A 21,809-nucleotide genomic window follows, 5' to 3' on the forward strand; every position below is an offset into this window, starting at 1 on the left:
AACCCAGGGAGAGACAATCTCAGTATGACCTTATGGTTTAAAAAAGCATAAAAAAGATATGCATACTAACATTATTATAAATGCGAAAGTGTCTGTCTGTTACCGCTTCACGCGCTAACCGTTTACGATTACGAGATACTTTGGATCCCCGGAAAGGACATAGGATACTTTTTATTCCGAAAAAATGTGCAGTTCCCACGCGATAAAGGAGTTCTAGCGCAACGTAGTTACGTGCGTCATCAAGTCGTTAATAATGTTAGACTTATGCTATGTCCACACTATGCGCTTTCGTCTTCCTTTTTCGTCATCTTCTTTCATTCAACTTTCGTTTTGGCGCATTCAATAATTGAATGCGTCAACGTACGCAACGACAATTGTCATTTTTAAGAGGAGTCCACACCGCCCTTTTTTCCATACAAACGTTGTCCCCTGTTTCTTCCCTGGATAATGCTCGTAAAGTTATAATTTTTTTCCTGCATATCTACGGCCACTAATACAATGTCCCTATGTTTTCTTTTTTTTTTCATAATTTAATTATTAAATAAGATATGAACGTTCCAAAACCCAAAAAAATGGCCAGATTTTCCGCTGTGTTTAAACGTCCAGAAAACAGATTTGGCTAGATTATACAAAAAAAAGCAAAACATAGGAACACAGCTCAAGCCTTTCTTTAATCCTTAGTGAAAAAAGTACTTAAATCGGTTAAGTTTTGGAGAAGGAATCAGGGGACAACGAATCATTGATTTTCTGGATTTTCTGCAGTTGTCTCTATCGCGTTCTGCGGTATAGGCTTGAGGTAAGGGAGACAGCTATAGATATTACACGTACTTTTTATTCATTTCTCTAGCCCCTGGTGTATCCTCTTAATAACAAAGCGAAAGTTTTGGATACGGTCAGAGGGCATGCGTCGTGGGCATGCCTCATGTTCGCTGTTGACTGCGTTATAACGCATGCCCTTGACGAACAGAAAAAGGCACAGTGTGGACAAAGCTATTAATGATGATATTAATGTAAAGGCAAGGCTCTTAGTTTTATCTATAGGACTCTATGCATCTGATCTGTCTGATCGAACCACAGATTATATCGAACTGACATGTTTGTGCCAAACATGGCGAATTCTTAATATTAATGTCGTTAGTAATCTTAACCTAGTCAGTATGTGTCTGAAATGATCCCCAAACTTATATGCAAACGTTTTGTTTCAGGAAGTTAAATTATCAAATTCAATAGAAGAAAGAGTTAGAAATACGACAGATAGAGTAGAAAATATAACGACCAAAATGGAAGACTTGAACCAAAAAGCTAATTGTCAAATACAGTCTATGCAGGTGAGTCAAATCTCTTACTTAATCTATGTGAAAGAATTTGCTGGCCTTAAAATTTTCTTGGCCGATTTTTGATAAACTTCAATCAATATTAATTACTAGCTGTTGCCCGCGACTTCGTCCGCGTTAGTATCTCCCCGCTAGTAGATCACGTCCCTTTCAAATAATTTCTTCGTTCTTATTAGTCTTAAATATAGCCTATAAACCTTCCTCAACAAATGGGCTATCTAACACTGAAAGATTTTTTTTAAATCGGACCAGTAGTTCCTGAGATTAGCGCGTTCAAATAAGCCTTTTCATATAATTTCCCCCGTTTTTTTCCACATTTTCCACTATTTCTTCGCTCCTATTAGTCTTAGCGTGATAAAATGTAGCCTATAGCCTTCCTCGATAAATGGGCTATCTAACACTGAAAGAATTTTTCAAATCGGACCAGTAGTTCCTGAGATTAGCGCGTTCAAACAAACAAACAAACTCTGTAGAATTATAATATTAGTATAGATGGTACCTGATAGAATTCATAGACAAATGGCGGACCTAAGCTACGTAACGCCATTGTCCCGCCATGCTAAGTTGTGATCATCGACCTCTGTGGCTCAGTGGTGAGCGCGTTGGTAGCTCAAACCGGGGGTCGCGGGTTCGAATCCCGCCGACGGAACGAAAAGTTTTCAAAGTTTAATACATATCCATGACCCAGGTCATGGATATGTATTAAATATGTGTATCATATAATAAAAATCTTAAATATATACAGTATAGTATAAAAGTATTAAATATATTTCCGTTGTCTGGTACCTGTAACACAAGTCCTTCAGGTACCTACTTACCACAGGGCCAGACTGACGTGGTGTGAAGCGTCCATAGTTGTTATTATTATTATTATATCAATGTAAGTTATGAATCATGATCTGTCGGCTGATTTTGACATTACCCGATCAAATTACTCAAGTCCACAAACTGCGTGTGAATCCATTTCTATGATGGCGCTATCAAAGAAATTAGTTTATAGGCAGACTAGCTGTCCCGGTGAACTTCGTGTCACTTTAAAACCTTCCCTGGACTTCTACGAATATTTTAAGACTAAAATTAGCCCAATCCGTTCCGCCGTTTTCGAGTTTTAGTGTACACAATTGAAAATCCATTTTTATATATAAAAGATGACGGACCTACATAATTTCGGTCTTATTATGTCAAACCCAGCCAAAAGATCACGAATCATTTACCGAATTGACATAACCCGGCCAAAATATTATGATGTAGGTCCGCCAATAAAATCTGCCAATAAAAGCGGTGAAACATTTGTGGAAAGAACTTCTTCACTGAACCCTTTTCAGAGCGTGGAGTTTAGGTTACGTAAGCTAGAGGATGTGGCCGAACAGACCATGAACCACCTGGCGGTCATCCACCGGTTCATGGCGACGCACCCGTCACTCGTGAACCGGGGGTCGACGGACACACTCGGCCCCCCGCCCCCCACGTTCACCGCGGGGGCCGCTAGGCTACGGACCGCGAGCGACAGGTCGGAGGTATGTACACGTCATAGGGTTAAAGGAGGTTTATAAATTATAGTTTTCATGACGTCATCAAATAATTTAAGGAGGTTTTGATGCACCTTCGTCTCCTTAGTGCCCTAAGGTTCCCTCGGCGTAACTGGGCGGTAGCGGTCATTGACTCCCTGTCAAAAACTTGTCATTTTCTATATAAACCGCGATTGACAATAAGGTGTCAGATGTTGTCAATCGCGGCTTTGCATAGAAAATGATAAGTTTTTGACAGGGAGTCAATGACCGCTACCGCCAAGTTACGCCGAGTGAACCTTAGTGGCAGAAATACTTAGTCAGTGGGTATTTTCGTAGGGAGAGTCGCGATAGACGACGACAGCAATGTTGCTTTTAAAAATATTATGTCCCTCGGGTGAATATTTTTATTATAGTTGTGCGTTTTATGATTATAATTGACAATAGTAGGGAAGTTACCTAACAAAAATTATATATAATAGGTTATAAATATCGAATCACTTCGTAAAGGAATTGCAATCGAAATTATCGATTTCGTACTGACATTTCAGTGGTGCCGGCGATTTAAGATGGCCGTCCTTTTTTATCGATTTGATTTCGATTCAAGAGAGTCAATCTCTATTGACATAAGTTTCGTTTCATGCATATGACATTTTTTAAATGTTTTCGTAACAATAATTTTATACTATTTCACAGTTAATATTTGTAATTTTATATTAATAAGTTAGCATTTACCAACTTTTCATTTTTATTCATTTACAATTGTTTTTGTAGATGGAATATAATTTATTACATTTTGATTTTTTTGTTTTCTTGTAAAAAAAACCCTAGCAAGGAACATGAAAACTGGCACCCATATCTTATACCTTTAAACGAGCAATTCTTGTATATATAGGAATCATTTCTAGAAAATATAATTTTCATCGGATACCGAGCAAAGCTCGGTCAAACAGCTAGTCATCTTAAAACGCACAAACTATAGTAAGGTTAATAGGATTTTTATGGAAGTTAGATCTTGACCAGAATAATATTGCAGCCTGAGTTCTGACAATGAATCGTTGATAGTAGATAGTAAGTAAATTATAAAGCACTATTATATTAACATCTTTCTAAAGTTCATCATAATATGCCTTAAATGTTCATTTAATTAAAATTAGTAGGAGTTTTTAAAACGAGGGTAATAATTTTCCACTGGAAAAATTATTCGAACTCGTTGCTGAATCCAACAAAATAAACATAAAGCACTAAAGCTTAACAAACTCAATAAAAATCCATGAAAACAGAACTTCGAATATAAACTGTCAATTTGGCCCGTCGAGTTAAATTTTCCTCAGGCCTTTATCTACATTTGATCCGTTTTAGGTTAGGGTTAAAAAACCTTTTTAAATTGTTCCTAATTTAGTTCATTCACTTGTTTGCGTTTTGGCTTAGCCTTTAGCCTTTTTTATTTAAAGGGCGTTTTAAACTATTATTAAGTATATTGGAAAGGCATAGCGTGTAAATAGCTAAATTTCCTGCAGGATAATACAAAGTTCTCAAAATAAATCACTCCGGAATCCGTATCATGCCCGACTAACCTGTTCCATAGTCAGCAGGGGTGATCCTCAGGCAATTGCAGTAGCAGCAAGCCCGTTGGATCTTGTTGAGCAAGATGATTGTCTTCTATAGCGCGTGGTCCGCTCCGGAGCGTAGCTGAAGTACTCTTGAATTTTGATGCACTTTGGTCGGCCGACCACACAAAAGGTTCACAGCGATTATATTGAAAAACCAAAAGAGAAAGAAACTTGAAATTCCAGCTGGATTAAGCCTTTTCAAGGAAAAAATATCAGAACAAAATTTTCTCGAATGCCATCAAAGCCGATCCGCGGCAAAAAGCGGCCAGCAAACACTTGTCATCTGTCAAGTGTCAAAGATATGTATTCTTCGTCTTCTTCCGACAGTGGTGAATTGCCATATTATGTTAAAGGTTCATCCAACGGTTGATGAACAGAAACTCTCAAACTGAGCTACATCCCAACAGTGGAAATCAAACACAATACAAATCCAGAGTGTATTTTGAGAACTTATTATTTAATTATTAAGGAAATATTTAAATTATAACAAAATTAAGTGCACAACCATATATTTATAGGGTTTCAAGTCCACTAATTAAATTATAAGTGCAAACACAAAAAGATTTTTCAATTTCAAATTTTTTATTTTAATAACATTTTTCTAGACAGTAATAAAAATGTTTTATAAAAAAATCCTCCATATAAGAATTTCAGACTCATTAAATAGGTATTAGGTATTCAATTAAAGATTTCCAGCATTTTATTAGAATAATAGGATCATAAATAACGTTTTAACTTTCCAAAGTTGAAATGCAAAACAAAGTTGGTGTTATTTCTGTCTTTTTTTGGTTATGGGTATTGTGAATATTATGTGTTTCAAGCACTGAATCTTAACCTGGCCTTAGATCGAATATATCATACTAAAGTGCAAGTATCAAGATATTATGTTGTAATATTTTGTGACTTTTATGTCATTGATATATTATTTCTAGAATAACATCGGAATTTTATATTCTGTTTTGTACTGGACTAGAATAGTGATTTCCAGACCGTATTCGATCTAGGGCACTAAACTAATTTTGACATAATATTTTGTTTGCTCGAGCATGTAACATCAACATTTCGATGTTCAGTTGGATAGTCCTCATGGTGTTTTATGTTCCATAGACAGAATTATCAGAACTCCTATTGGCTGATTAAAAATACAAAACGTTAATCCGTTCTGAAAATTCTCGCTTATAATGTCATGCTTTTCGGAGACTCATAAAATATATTATATAACCATAAAAATTGAAATTAATTTTCTTTTTATTATAATATACTTAATATAATATTTTTTTTGTTCGATCATTTTAATGTGCGAACGATAATAATTTGAAATAAAACTTTATGACGAAAAATTGTGTGTCATTTCAAAAATATTGTTTAATTGGCATTTGGCACACATTGACCATAAGATAAAACTTTATGGCAAAACACTCAATTTTATTGACCTTGATAAAAAAGTAGCTGTCACATCTATTACATTTGAAATTGGAACTCCGAACGGCATGGCCGAGTGTGCTAACGTATGGACGCGGCAGGTGCTGTCGGACAGCGACACCGGCGCCGGTGCGCGGTTCAAGGTGCGCCCGGTGCAGGAGGAGGACGAGGCCTCGCAGCCCTCCGAAGTAAGAGCTGGTCCCCGTTGGGCGCTTTAAAACGCGCGTTTCGAGGACCTAAACGATGAACGATAGGAGAATCGACGATTCATCTAGAGTAATTTGAAAAAAAAGACTAAAGCGCGTTTCGCTGGTCAAACGCGCGTTGAAAAACGCCTAGTGTGTACCTGGCCCAAGCGTTTCCAACCCACGCCATGTTTTATTGATTACTAGTGAGTAGTGAGGACTTTTTCCAAGTGGATTCATAATTTTTTTTATGATAAAAATTAAAAAGTAACCAACTAGACTAAGCATTTGTGATATTTTTATCATTACATGGAATTTTCACAGTAAAAATAATATTTATTAAAAAATCACTTCACACGATATTATTCAAAATTCAGAAATCATAAGGTATGGTACATTGGTAAATTGTTTCAAGTGGTAATAATCCTAACAACTTAATATTAGCAATAACAGCGACCAAATACCGCGAAACAGAAAAAGTTCACGCCGATTAATTTCCAACTTACAATTACAGGCATCCAATCTAAACTTCGACTCTGTTATTTATCGGATTTCCCGGGTTCTAATAATTACTTTTGAAACTTTACAGAAGTACCGACTTCTAAGACGCTCCCTGGTATATCAATAAAATGTGGCATTCCTAGGATACAATTGGCAAACAGTAGAATGTAATTGCAAAAAATTTTAGTTCCGTTTGTCTAGTGTCGTGAAAGACAGCACCGTTTTCTTAATTTATACATTCAAAGGTGAATTAAAGTTGGAAACTTTTGAATAAAATTGCATAATTTTAAATCACCTTCACCTTCACTTCATATTTTATGTCGTGTGCTGTGTTGTTTAATTTTACATCTATGTCCTAATGTCACGCTTGATGTTATTTATAGTTTAAACGACCGCTTTTGATACTTGCATTTTAATACAATATAATACTGCCTATAGGATGAGTTGCCGCAGTCGGGACCAGATGTTGGAGGGGAGAAGGAAAGGGAGGCGGACTCTGTGTCATCATCGTCAGGCGGTAGCGTTGCGGGGCCCGAACTGAATGTAACGGTTGTGAGGCCCAGCGCGCCGACACCGGCTCGCCAGCGGTCATCGGACAGCAATAGAACTGAACCTAGTGAAGATAAGAAAAGTAATTGTAAATTATTACCATCAGTCGTAGAAATATTGTTGTATCTTTATACTGATGTATGTCTTCTCCTGACCCAGAATAAAATACAGAGATAGGACGAAATTTTAAACTAAACTTTCAATTATAAGTAGCTAATGTCGTTTAATAAATTATTTTATTCAAATACAACGTAGTTTCATCGACCGGGGACGACACGTTTTTACCCGAGATCCGCGACATGCCAACGGACCATCTCACGCTCAGGCCGCGGACCATCTCCGCAGGGACCAGGAGGACCACCAACACCTCCGCCCGGCGGTAAGTATCAAAACCAGTTGAGCGCTCTATACGTCATTAAAAATCATTCACGTCAGAATAGGGACATAGACATAAAATAAATAGATTAGGCCATAGAGCCTCTCGTAGCATGCGAAACTGTTTAGCCGCTGTGTTTTTCGTTCACTCATAAAATTGGCGGGAAAAATAAATTTATCATCGTCATCATGATCTTTGTTTTTAATTTGATTTTTTTGTTATTCTTGCATCTGTTAGGAGACGTTTGTGGAAGCAGTAAGTCAACAGTCATCTCGCGAATGGCTTAGCTTGTAGTGTAGAGGGTCTAACTACACTGTACAACTTTCATACTAAAACAATTGCAAAGACGAATATTTTTTATACTTTGATCTCCAGTAAAAGATCTCTTCAAAAGAAGAGGTTACAGATATTACTCCAACTATAATATTATAAATTACCGTTTTAATCAATTACTTTCAAACAGTAGATAATATAGTTTTGCTTGTTAACGTACAGTGAATACATGTGTGGTTCGACCCTAATATTTAGATTGGTGTCGATGTTTTAACTACGAAGTCGTTTCGATGTAGCAGACACGCTGTTTACACTAACACATGCACCGTGCCACTCACACAACTATCGATATCTAATAATAATACGAGCATTCTCAATTTACGAAAATTCTCACCATCTCTTGAGCATTTCAGTGATTTTGCAATTCTATTTTCCATAGTAATTTGTAATCTTCTATTTCTATAATCTATCTTCACTGTAGATGTATTTTTTAAATTTAAATTAATAAAATAACTTTGAATAATAAAATATAAGTTTTTGAGCATTAACTAAATGCACAGATTTTGAATGGTTTTGTAGTTTGTTTAATTTAAAAATTGAGGGTTAAAATGTTTTTTTTCAGTATATTCTAACCACAGTAAAAAAGCATGAAGAGATGACCTAATTAACCTAGTTTTTTTTTCAAATCCTTGTCACTTCTGTTTTGAGTATTTTAAACCATTTCAATGATTAACGTCCCAATAGAGAATACAATAGTTTAAATTTCTTAGTTGTTACAAAAATGTAATAATTGTAGAGTTATAGTTTTTTTAGTTGTAGGTAACGTACTATTTCGTATTTGGTTTTCCCTAAAACATATTTAAGGAAATTAAATTAAAATGTGTACACAAAAAAGACCTGTAAATATATAAAAGATTCAAATGCCCATTTTTTGACATTTATTCCAATCAAAAGCAAAAAAATTGCACTTTTATAAAATACTATGAACTATATTTTATTGGCACACACAAATTTCTATCACATTAATTAACATTTCAGATAATGCACTGTAAATTATTACATCAGAGATTAGTAAAAATCAAACTAACATTGAGCTTCGTGCTCGAAAGCTGAAAGAGCGACTGGGCAATTGCCCAACAATCGAGCTGTGAGCAATCTTGCAAGTGCTTAACAATCGAGCAGTGAGTAAGCTTGCAAGTGTTCAACAATCGAGCAGTGAGTAATATTGCAAGTGCTCAACAATCGAACAGTGAGTAAACTTGCAAGTGCTCAACAATCGAGCTGTGAGCAATCTTGCAAGTGCTCAACAATCGAGCAGTGAGTAATCAGTAATCTTGCAAGTGCTCAACAATTGAGCTGTGAGCAATCTTGCAAGTGCTCAACAATCGAGCAGTGAGTAATCTTGCAAGTGCTCAACAATCAAGCAGTGAGTAATCTTGCTAGTGCTCAACGCTCGAAGTAATTAAGCAAATGCTCTAGATCTCAATTACTTCGAGCAATGAGTAATCTTGCAAGTGCTCAATGCTCAAAGTGATCGGACAATGCTCGCAACATGAGCAGTAACTCGCTCAATAATACTCATATAACACACACTCACAGACGGTCAGAGGGCGGTAACGACGTGGGCATGGGCCACTACAGCACGCACCACCTGGCCCCGCGCAGGCAACACAGCCAGACGCACTCAGAGCCAGACAACTCCGCGGTCGACGCCAGCAGCCTGCAGAACTCTGTTACAGGTGCTGAATAAAGTTTTCTACCACTTTAAATTTATTTAAGTTTAAATCGTCAAGTGGTGGACCAATCATTTACCGTCCGTTTACCGTTTTTGTTTTGCCACGATGTGTTTTTGCAACGCTGCAGCGTTCATTTTTTCAATCAGTTTTTCAACCGTTAACCAAACCGAGTAGGTTCTAGTTTGTGAATCTTTATGCAGCAGTAAGCTGCAGTACCTACCTACGCGTTTCCGCCTCATCGTTGCGGAATGTGTTTTTAAGATCAAATAAAATCGCTACGCTTAGCGAGACCAGGCAAATGAAACGATTCTAGATTACTATCAAAAACACATATTTTGTAACGCAATTTATAGGTTAGTTCCGGTGAAAACGTAGCATTGGTGCCCATCTGGCTGTGGCTTATTGCAGAACCTTTGAATAATATGCTTTAATCTTTCCACTTTAAAGTATCTTTTTCCTTGTGTCAGGAGCGGGTCAGTCGGGTCTCGAGCCAGCTGGCGCGGGGCTGTCGTCGTCGCGGTCCCGCGTGGGCGCGCCGCGGTCGCTGCTGCTGGCGATGCACGAGTACACCAGCATCACCGACGAGCTGGAGACGGTGTACGGCCTGTTCTCGCCGCCGCACACGCCCAGGTAGGGTTTAAAAGCCAGGACTGGCCCTACCATAGGGCGAACCGCCCAAGGCGCCAACTCGTATCAGACGTCAAGAAAATTTCTTGGCTTGAGGGGTGAGGGTGGAATAATCCGATCTCGCTACATCGTAGAACTTGCCTCGGGCAGACAACGGTCCATACTTAAATTATTGTCTCTCCAATTAAACCGAGTTAACCGCTGAAGCATCGCCCATAAATAAGGAGGTTTGAATTAATTATAAACCAATTTTATTGAAAAGCAGATACTCTTTATATTTATATGTCTGTGGAGAAGGATACAAGCTTATTTTAATAGCGGAAAGTGTACGATATCCTTAAAGGCTGTCACAGACAGACCAGGTAATGTAATGTATCTTAATATCTTTCCCTACATTTCAATGGTAGCCGCCCCGCTTGACGCACATTTCAGCTGCTGAGGTGTTATACAGGCTGTTCTTATTTTTAATGTTGTAATACTATGGCCATTTGAGTTACTTGCTATTAGATTTACTAGATAATCATCAGAAGATGATTCGGATTGTAATTTTTACATATTGTGCCAAAAATAGAATGATGTGGATTTAAGATATTTGTTGAAAATATAGGCTCTCGGGAACAGGCTGCCTGCAGTACCTGCTGTGAAGTGCTGTGCTAGGGTGGCAAGTGGAAACACTGTGTGTATCTGTCTATCATACACATATAATATAATCACAGACATTTTTGAACATCCTATGAAGAGAAGATGTATAGTAATATACAGAAATATATTGAGATGTATTTAGATGTATCAAAATATAAATTTATATTTTCATATAGCTCTGTATCTGATACGAAGATGTAAAAATATACATTATAGCTGTTGTGTGTGGTCTCCTGACGATTTCTATAGAAAGATGTATCGAGATATATCATGCTATAATATACACCTTTACTCACTAACAAATATTTTTTAGTGTTTAATTATTTTGGAGTAAATTTTTGTGCAGGAACCTAGGTAATTACGTTTTAAGCTGAAAAATAACTCAAACGTATTAAATATTTTCGTATGAGAAAATGGTTTTGGTATTACGTATGTATGAGAATTTCGATTGCACCCGGCTTCTTAAGGATACTTTGTTCTTTACGCTAGCTTTTAAAATGGCGTATGTCTTTAACAAAGACAAAATGAGTGTAATTTTTTAGATGACTTTTTTTGGCTGAAACGTTTTGGTTCCCAAATCTCACGTTTCATCCCCCAAATCTCGTCTTCACCCCCCAAATGTCACATTCACTTTCATCCCCTGAATCTCACTTTAACTTTCGTCCCGCAGGACGCCTATCACGACGCGCCTGCTCTCACCGGGTCGCGCCACTTCCCCGTCCCGGCGCCGCCACGCCAGCGAGATGTCCAACCCCGAGTTCGCGCTGTACATGGAGAAGGAGCACCTCCGAGGCGCCGAGGAGGACGACTACATCATCATGGAGAACCTCATACAGCGGCGGTAAGTCAGCATGAGCGTACAATCTCACTATCGAGCAGTGCAGTTTTGACAGAAGCTTTTTTTATTCCATGTTTTTAAACATTTTTTCTTACTGTCAATCTAAAGTATACCCGGCGAATCGAGACGGTAGCGGTCATTGTAACCTATCATATTGCATAATTTTGATGAAAAATGACTTGGGTCAATGACCGCTACTGCCTCGATTCGCCGGGTACACTATAGTCCTATACAATTTGTATTATTTTTTTTCAGTCTGAAAAAAATACTATTTATTCAACTTAACATCGATTAGAGGTTTCTGAAGTTTTTGACAGAAGTTTTAATATTTACTATGACTTTGATTGGTCACCTAACATTTTGTTAACAATGTTGTTAAAGAGTTATAAGTTATAATATAACCTTAGAAAAGGTGAAACGGTAATAAAAATGCACAAAATAGAAGTGCAAAAACTAAAAGTATGATATATTAGGAATGCCACATATTTCACGATAAGGGAAAGCATTTATAACTGGCACTCAGCCAACATGCATTTTAACTAGACTAACGAGGACTCGATGACAATAATTTATTCAATACCAATTAAATGCTATTTGCATATCAGAATAGCACTTGTATTTAGCTAAATCGAACATAAATTTAATGCAATATTATTACTGGTCTACGATTAATTAATAGGTAATAATTATTTAGCTTACAGCAATAAACATATTATAATATTGACGAAGTTGGTTCTCGACAGTATAAAATAGTTGCCGTTAGAATTTTTTTCATAAAAAAGTGACCAACGATACGTCTTGTACTATTATCTATTCTGTGCCAACGACTGCAGACTTACAGCTTTTAAAAAAGGAGTAAGCGCCGAACATAATTTTTTAATTACATAAAAGGGATAAAAAAACTTTTTTAATCTAATAAAAGCTAAGTATCATAGGGGGAAAAAATTTAAAGTGCACAAACGTTGTCTCAAGAAATACGGAGCAAAAAAGTGCCATTCGATAGCGATTACGTTTAGAAAACTTTGTTAGCTTCTACTCTTTCTTGCCAGACCGTAGTTGTACTACATACCTAGGTAATATTATTTACTTGACGCCTCCGTGGTCCAGTGGTAAAGAGCGTGGCTCTTGACTCGGAGGACGACCTCCGAGTCAAGAGCCACGCTCTTTACCTTCGATTCCCGCGTTGGAAACATGTTATTTCCAAGTTTGGTTAGGACAATGCCGGCTGATCACCTGATTGTCTGACAAGTAAGATGATCCGTGCGTCGGATGGGCATGTAAAAAGTCGGTCCTGCGCCTGATCTCTCGCCAGTCGTCTCGGTCGTCCGTCCCACCGGGTTAAGAGAGTAAAAGGAATAGAGAGTGCTCTTGTGTACTGCGCACACACTTGGGCACTATAAAATTACTCCTGCGAAACTGGCCTAGTTTCAATGAAACCGGCTACCGTCACTGAAACCGGTGTGGGAGTATTATTATATTATTATTTACTCGAGCGCATGTGTACGATTCAACAGCTCTGATAAAAGATTTTTTTTATACTTTGGTCGAGTGGCAACTTTGTCAATAGTACAATAACTAAAATTTTAGAAATAATGGTTATGGTTTATGTTAAAGCTTTATGTACGTGAATTGTGTTGTTAAATGTTTGTAACGTCTCACTAACCTCTAAATTTTTTATATATTTTTTTAATTGAACTTCAATATTTTTTTTTAAATTTTGATTTGCTATTTTAAATTTTGTACCAAAACTAGCACTTACTAAATTGTTTGATACAGATTTATTGAGAAATGTTTTTTTTTTGTAATTAATGAATCCAATTATATTAATCCTCACTCACAAAATGCTTAATATAATATACTATCATATTATAATAATATAACGGTTTATATTTCTTTTAACTTGAAATATACCCTAAATTAAGTAGTTTAATCGCCTTACAGCAGATTTATTCCTGTTTATCTCGCACTTAAAACACAAGCACTTATAATAAAAAAATAGCAAATAAAAAAACTCTAATTATATATTTGCATAAAATATAATAATATTAAGAATAATCTAACCCCCTTACTAGTGAAAATGTTGTAGACGTACAATGAATAAGTTATGCAATGTTTCGTATGAAGTGATGAAAGTCGATGAGTCCGGGTGCCATCGCAATTCTCATACAAACGTAATACCAAGATAATAGACCTAGGTTCCTGTACAAAGATTCACTCCAAAATATTTACATACCAAAAATATGAACGATTACAATTTAGTATGTAAATATTGTATTCAAATATGGTAAATATTCTCGTATAGGAAATGATTTTGGTAACACGTCTGTATGAGAATTGCGATGCACCCGGACTCTTAAATGGTAAGATTGAAAAGCAAAAGTCATTCCCAATTTTCTAACTTATCACTTATCAGACAAGACATTGTATTCCGTATCTATTATATAAATATTTTTATTAGTAAGAGAGTTTTAACAAATGTAGAGTTAATTATTGTTAAATGTTTAACAAACTGTGCTTGTGTGCGACTAACGTCTAACCCGCCGAGACTCTAACGAGGTAAACAACAGGGATGTGTCTGTCTGTACGTAGCCTCGAAATGGAGTCTGTCCTGGCCAGATACGAGGAGGAGGCGGAGGCGCAGGCGGCGGGGGCCGCGGGGATCAGCATCAGCGTCAGCGATGGCGACGCGTTACCCGCCACCTCGCATCTTAGTGTCGACCGTCTGATGATGCAGAGGTAGGTGGGAGATTAGAAGTGGGGAATTGTAGCTATAGTGTACGTGGCGTGTCTAGGCGGCAGCGGTCATTGACGCCGTATCATATTAGCATATAAATTCATTGTTTTTTATTTATTTATTTAATTCAGGCTCCTTGGCCCATATTATAAATACCTTATAGACTAACATACATACAATTATACTAAAAACTAACACTAACACTAAAACACTAAACACGTATTGTCTGCGACGTGGGGCACGACGTGTTTGGAAGTCGTCCTCGGAACCTCCTGTAGACGACTCCAATCGGCCAGAACTCCTCCTTCTCGAAAGTCGGTAGATGGTGCGTCGGGACTCTCACGACAAAGGAACTAAAATTCACTTTGTGGCGGGACTCCAAGCGCTCGACCCTCAAGACGAAGTGGGTCTTGCTTCTGATGTAGTCCACGACCTGCTCGACCGTCGTGGACCAGTGCAGCCTGGACACGTACAGCGGCGTCGCGGGAGTCTCACGCCGCAACAGCTGCTCGGGTCCTTCGGGTGCGGTGCCGCGATGGTTGCGGACGACGGGTTTCTTCTTCTTCCTCTCCACTCTTATAAACCCGTCATCATCGCACTTTCGGTCCTTTTCGGAGGGAGGACAATCCTTTGCAGGGGCTTCCTTTTTCCCTTTGTTTTTTGGACGCGGGGCAGGAGGCGGGGGGCACGCGGCGACACTTGCGTAGTTCGGCCGCGGCTCCGTTGCAGGCGGGACGCGGGCGGCGGGGGCAGCGGCGGCGGCGGCGATGACGTGCTCGGGCGTTGACCTGTCTGAAAGTGCTGACGGGCTGAACATGATTGCCTGCGCACCACGTCGGCGAGTGACAAACAAGGCATCAGGTGACCTACATATTGAATTACCACTCTTTAATTGTGATAATTCATTACGTAGATCGCTGATCGTAGACTCTGATGCCTACAGTCTACCTCGAACTTCGACCAACTCTTCTTTCAGGAATCTGATGTCCTTTAAGAGGGTGACGACGTCGACGTGGTCCAGCGTCACGGGCGGCAGCTTGTGCAGTTTTTTCGCCACAAAAGCCGCCACCTCATCCGGATCTGTCTGCTTCAGCAAGGATATTATATCCTGCACGCTTCTTTCTGTTCCATCCCTCCGTCGCAATGGCATATTCGCGCTCTGGCCGAGCGTCTCGTAGAGCAAATGCTTCCCCTGGCAAATCTCCTCGCTGGTGAAGGAGGACTTGCAGATCTGCATTATGCTAACCTCGTCCATTGTGTCGATGGCGTGCTGGATAAACGCCAGCAACTCATTCGCCACGAGCGCCATGGTGACGTGCAGCGGCAATCAGCCGCGCGATTCGCGAAAATAATATTAATTAATAATTAATAATATTTGCTGCGTGTGCATAACGTGGAGCGCGACCGTCCGCTAGCTCGACACATTACACACATCCCTTTTCCATCCATTTTTATACTGATGCCACCTTCATCCATTTTAACTGTATGATCACGGATCACCTTAGCGAGGTGCGAGCACCTTAAGGTGCTATCTAGAAGAACGGTTTGGTAGAGAACTGCTGAACTTAGGATCAGTCAAAATATTGTGCTAAAAATTAATGAAATAGAATCATAGCAACAGACGATAAAAACTATGAGTAGCAAGTAAGACGTAGTTGTTTACAAACTGTAGACTGTAAAGTGTATGTCAAAGTCTGAAAATTGTGGACGAAGTAGTGGACATAATTCGGAGGAATTCATGTCGCCTCAAATCCTATCACTCTATAATAATTCGTAGGTCCACTTTTACAAGTCTACGTTAGTGTTATTCTTTTGTTAAATATAATTTAGCTTTGTAATTTAGGTACCTCTCTCATGATATTAGCGCAATTGACCCACAATAAGCAAAGTTACGGGCAAAACATAGCATTACTCTAATATTTAAAGACCTATTTAACAGTTTAAACTGTTCTTTAGGTTTCGTCGTCTAGTTACAAAGGTTAATTAATAATGTACACCTCGGAGCTCGGTGCAGTCGACCGAAAACTGTCGACTCTCTATCCGATTGCCGGTTTTTACACCCGATAACTTCTCGTTCACAAAATCCTGTGTATTTTCTGGGGATTTATCGTGGAACATTTCAAATTAGGCAATTCAGGGGAGATTCTCGATAGGCTTTAAAGGAAATTGTAGGCTTTGGACGTACTTTATTAAATTAACATTTGACGATTTGAATGGTCGGAAAAATGAAGCACGATTTTCTGTTTCACCTGAATTTATAGACATGGAACTGATCTTAGAGTCGCACCTACAATGATCTTATTATATTTTTGGTAATGTTATTATCTACCTCAATATATCCACGCTAGGAGTTATGTCTGTTTGCCATCTATTGGGCGCAGTAAATCCCTACTTTTTGCGTACCTTTCAGTGCGTGATACTCAAACGCTTTTTCTCAAAGTTAATAAATGTTAATCTTTAGGTGTTTACACAATCTATGGTTAGAAGATTATGAAATCTTTAGGCTTTACTTTTGGCATGTCCTAAGTTGACGCTATTTGTGTGTTCCAGGCATTCTCTGCGTCGGGCGTCGGCGATCGACAGCCGCGAGCTGCCGTCGCCGCAGCAGCCGCTGCTGGGGGACGACTGCGGCGAGCTCACCCTGCCCGTGCCTAGGCAGCCATCGGGTTAGTACATTACGGTACAGCACCACGTCACAGACAGTCGCTGAAGCTCCAGATATATCAGTGACTAGCTGTTGCCCGCAACTTCGTCCGCGTGGACTTTATAGTTGTTCCCTTACGAATCACGATTGAGTCGCTTACGCGCAAATCAGAAAAGTATATTGTGTGGGAACCGCACATTTTTCCGGGACAAAAAACATTCCTTGTCCCAGATTCAAATAAGTATCTCCAATCTCCATGCCAAATTTTATCAAAATAGATTAAATTATAAATAGTTTAGGCGAGAATCATAAAAGTTTATTGTGCAGGAACCGTATATTTTCCGGGATAAAAAGTATCCCTTGTCCTTTCCCGAGACTGAAAGTATTGCCATACCAAATTTCATCAATATAGATTGAATAGTTTAGACTTTAGGCGATAATCATAAAAGTTAGCGGGAACCGTACATTTTCCAGGACAAAATTAGTATTCCTTATCCTTTCTCGAGACTCAAAGTATCTCCATACCAAATTCTATCAAAATAGATTGCATAGTTTACGCGCAAATCATAAAAGTATATTGTGCAGTAAACAGTTATTTTTCCGGGACAAAATGTATCCTATGTTCTTTTTCTCTCTCTCAACGTATCTTTATACCAAATTTCAGCAAAATGGGTCAAGCCTTTTACGCGTGATGTCGAGACCACGCGAAATATAACGTTCCGCGCAGCTTCGCCCGCGTAAATTAGATATTTCACAGACAAATTAGTCCACAAAAAAATAGCCTATGATCCTTCGTCCACGATCCACGATCCACGTGGTCTACTTCTTACTTGTGCCAAATAACAGAAAAAATTCTCCAGTAGTTCGTGAGATAAGCCCTTCCAAATAATTTGCCCCGTTTTTTTTCCACATTTTCCTCTATTTCGTCGCTGCTTTTAGTCTGAGCATGATAAAATATAGCCTATAGCCTTTCACGATAAATGAGCTATCTAACACTGAAAAAATTTTTCAAATCGGACCAGTAGTTCCTGAGATTAACGCATTCAAATAAGCCCTTTCAAATAATTTCCCCAATTTTTTCCACATTTTTCTCTATTTCTTCGCTCTCATTAGTCTTAGCTTGATAAAATATAGCTTATAGCCTTTCTCGATAAATGGGCTATCCAACACTGAAAGAATTTTTTAAATCGGACCAGTAGTTCTTGAGATTAGCGCGTTCAAATAAGCTCTTTCAAATAATTTCCTCCCGTTTTTTCCATACTTTCCTCTATTTCTTCGCTCCTATTAGTATTAGCGTGATAAAATATAGCCTATAGCCTTCCTCGATAAATGGGCTATCTAACATTGAAAGAATTTTTCAAATCGGACCAATAGTTCCTGAGATTAGCGCGTTCAAACAAACAAACAAACTAACAAACTCTTCCGCTTTATAATATTAAGTATCCTCCTCCAGTCGTGTTCCTCATGTCTGAGGGTCGTGACCTCCCCCTTCCATGACCTTCCTTCTAATGGTCTTACGCCAACTGTTCCTATCCTCGGCCACTCAAAGAGCGTCGTAGACGGTGGACTCAAGTGTGGTGCGGATTTGATCGGACCAACGCATGGGACTGCGACCTCGTGGTCTTTTTCCCTCAATCTTGCCAGTTACCATCAGTTTTTCAAGATCCATCTCCTTACCATCTCCTTTTTTTCTGGCTATGTGTCCGAAATATTCTAAAATGCGTTTGAGGCAGATGGTAGAGAGCCTTGTTTTTATATTTAGTTGAGCCAGAATGGATGCGTTGGTTCTGAATGCAGTCCATGGGATTCGGAGCATTTTTCTCCAGCACCACATCTCGAAGGCGTCGATACGTCTGCGGTCTGCAGACTTCAGAGTCCATGTCTCGGATCCATAAAGAAAGATGGAGAATATGAGCGTGTGCACAAGTTTCGTCTTGGTTCTTAGCGAAATCTTCCTGTCACTCCAGGTTTTATGTATTTGAGACATGGCACTCTTAGCCATCCCAATTCTCCTACGTATGTCTGGTTCACAGGAGCCGTTGTTCGTGATAGTGGACCCAAAGTATACGAATTCGCTAACCACTTCTAGTTTTAAAGCGCCAGTCAATGGTAGTGTGTTTCCTCTATCTATGATCATTATTTTGGTTTTCCTTTTGTTAATTGATGACACGATAGAAGAGAAGATTATTCTCCTAGTCGTCATCGTCAGTTAAGTGCAATGTGGCCTCGCATTAGTCAGGCTAAAGATTACTTAAATACAATTTTGAAGGACTCAGTCATTTTTAGTAGCTCAGACAGTTTCTATCTTGATTCGCTCTCCAGCCACTATACGACATTACTGTGTGTTATATAAACGTTTTCTGTGCAGGTGATACGAACGCATCAAGCGAGCTGTCCCTGTCGCACATGGTGAGCGAGAACCCGCCGCCGCGGCCGTCCATCGTGCTGGACTCGTCGCAGCTGCCCCGCCAGCGCTCCGCCGAGCGACCGCCGCCGCCCGCCGCGCCCGCGCCGCCCGAGACCATGTGCTAGGTGAGATGATGGGTAGGAAATAATAGCTAACGGACGAAGGTATCTTCTGAGCTCAGAAGATATTTTACGATGTAAATGGCGGCCGAAAAGGAAGATCTTCCGACCGAGCGAGATAGCATGCTCGGTCAGGCCGAAGCCCACTGACGTCATTTCAGACGTTGTATATAATATCTTGCCGTTCTCCAAAATTCCGATAGCGCGATGCAGTAATGTTAGGCGAATTGTGGGTACCGTAACAATATTGACCACTAGAACGATTGAGAGAGACAAGTAATTAGCGATGTACTTATGGACGACTTTCTACTTGCTCTATAACCGGGCTACAATTTCAGCTTGTTTGGGTAACCTATCTGTAAATTTTAGACTTAGTAAAGGAATAAGTACAGATGTACTTAGTTTTTAAGTTGTACGACAAAAATAACGATCGGTAGTAAAACCAGATAAATCAGAATTAGATTGCTTCTGAACATCAAATCCTATCTGAAGAACGCATCCAGCCGAAAACAACGCTCCTTAGGCCACAACACAGCGTTGCGGCGTCGTATCAAAAAACACGCACGATGTCTCAACGCAAAAATTTCATCGGAAATGTCGCTGACGCATCGCAAATGTCCACGATGCGTTCGGAGACGTCGTAGATTTGTACGATGCGACGTGCGACGTCGCATCGCAGTATTGTGGCCTGGCCCTTAAAAGTAATTTATGAGTCGGCCGTCTGTAAAGCGTTATAATGAATACCGATTGAACGAACAGGAGATCTGAATAGGACCTAAACGAATTCCCTCGCCGTGAAATACCGTAATAAAAGTATCGACTGATTGAATCCTGATTTAAATTTAATGGTGCGAGACATGACAATAATTACTGTCTCAGGCACAGAGCTACATGTATCTTTGTATCTGGATGACATTTTCATGGGATGCCTTGTCAACGCCTGCGTGATCCCCAGTGGTTTAGATCGTGGCTCTGGACTCGGAAGTTGCATTTCCGATTTTCGCGGTTAAAAATGTTGTTTCCGAGTTCATTGTCATAACTACATAATTGAAAATAATGACTGTGATAAATTATTATAATATAATGTCTAAACGATGAATCGAGACACAAAACATCATTATTCAGATTTTTGGTACTTTAAATATAATTCTGGGCCTCGATAATTTGATTATAGTATAGTTATTTTGGGGATTTCCTTTGCACGCACACATCTAGCGCAAATATATAACCTCATTAACCTCAATCTGAAAACTATGACAAATCCTTTAGTGACCCTCTGTATGTAACCCTCCCACCTTATCTAATCGTGGCAGGGGTCAAAATATTGACACTGATCCTTTTGATATTTCAGTCAGGACTCAGGAGGGTTTTAATTATAGGGTTAGTATAGCAGCGTAAAGGGTAGATAGAGCGAGTGATGTGGAACTACTTTCTTAATATTTCTAGGCAATCGCAGTTTTCCTGTCAAAGGACATATTATACTGTAAACGAAAAACGATAATTTCCTTTCGATACGAAATTGGGGTGTATTTTGTAGTGTCGAAAAATATTATAATATTACATGCAATGCAATGCAGCACATTGTGTTGAAAACAATGTAACTCAATGTAACTGTAAATAATGTAACTTATGTTTTAAATTTTCAGTTTTAAGAAAATATTGTCGCATTTTATTCCAGCTCTAATATAATATCTTTGTTCCAGGTAATTTTGTGCAATAAAACAAGAGAAGTATGAAATACGCCAACGTTATCATAATATTTTATCTTATTTATTGTTTACAATGAAATACTGGATACAGTTTAAATATTTTATGTATTTTAGCAACATTTTTTAATAGTAGTATAGTACAGGTGGATGTAAAGTAAATGCAAACAAATTTCAGTTTGAATGTAGTTATCAACTATTTATAACAGTATTACTGTCTTTTCATCCGAAAAATTGCAATTTTAATGGTTTGTTTATACCTTTAAAAATAGGGGAAAAACATTGATCTATTTCTTACAATTTTTTCATTTATTTATTTATTGTTTAATTCATTTAAGTATTTTGTTTACATTTACTTTACAAGTTGTTATATTATGTACGGTTTTTTGCATAATCCAAAAAGTCCAAATTATGACTTAGTGCATTTTATACCTAGGACCCAAGTGCCGATCATTTAGTAATAATATTATTTAATAAGAAAATTTTATACACTATTTTGTTTTAATGAATTTTAATCATTTTTAACCGACTTCATGATCTTTTATAATTTACTTTGTTACCTTAATATCATTCTGCAATAAATATTTAATTTTTA

General features: G+C 38.5%; 1 protein-coding gene across 10 annotated transcripts in view; it reads left to right on the top strand.

The window, feature by feature from the left end:
- The window catches only part of LOC121737102 (transient receptor potential cation channel trpm), a 282,713-nt gene extending 261,412 nt beyond the window's left edge, over window positions 1-21,301 (top strand). For 7 of the 10 annotated variants that reach the window (XM_042128652.1, XM_042128650.1, XM_042128657.1 and 4 more), the window contains 12 exons: window positions 1,206-1,328; window positions 2,660-2,851; window positions 5,979-6,065; window positions 7,002-7,194; window positions 7,368-7,491; window positions 9,361-9,500; window positions 9,965-10,127; window positions 11,437-11,607; window positions 14,194-14,340; window positions 16,889-17,004; window positions 19,351-19,514; window positions 21,212-21,301. In XM_042128652.1, the coding sequence (XP_041984586.1) occupies window positions 1,206-1,328; window positions 2,660-2,851; window positions 5,979-6,065; window positions 7,002-7,194; window positions 7,368-7,491; window positions 9,361-9,500; window positions 9,965-10,127; window positions 11,437-11,607; window positions 14,194-14,340; window positions 16,889-17,004; window positions 19,351-19,514 (1,620 nt within the window). In that variant the 3' untranslated portion in view covers window positions 21,212-21,301. The remainder of the gene's footprint in view (window positions 1-1,205; window positions 1,329-2,659; window positions 2,852-5,978; window positions 6,066-7,001; window positions 7,195-7,367; window positions 7,492-9,360; window positions 9,501-9,964; window positions 10,128-11,436; window positions 11,608-14,193; window positions 14,341-16,888; window positions 17,005-19,350; window positions 19,515-21,211) is intronic. The other 3 variants (XM_042128653.1, XM_042128655.1, XM_042128654.1) reach the window with 3 other exon arrangements.
- Window positions 21,302-21,809: the final 508 nt, after the last annotated feature.

This window comes from Aricia agestis, chromosome 20 (genome assembly GCF_905147365.1).
Source record: "Aricia agestis chromosome 20, ilAriAges1.1, whole genome shotgun sequence".
Lineage (NCBI taxonomy): Eukaryota > Metazoa > Arthropoda > Insecta > Lepidoptera > Lycaenidae > Aricia > Aricia agestis.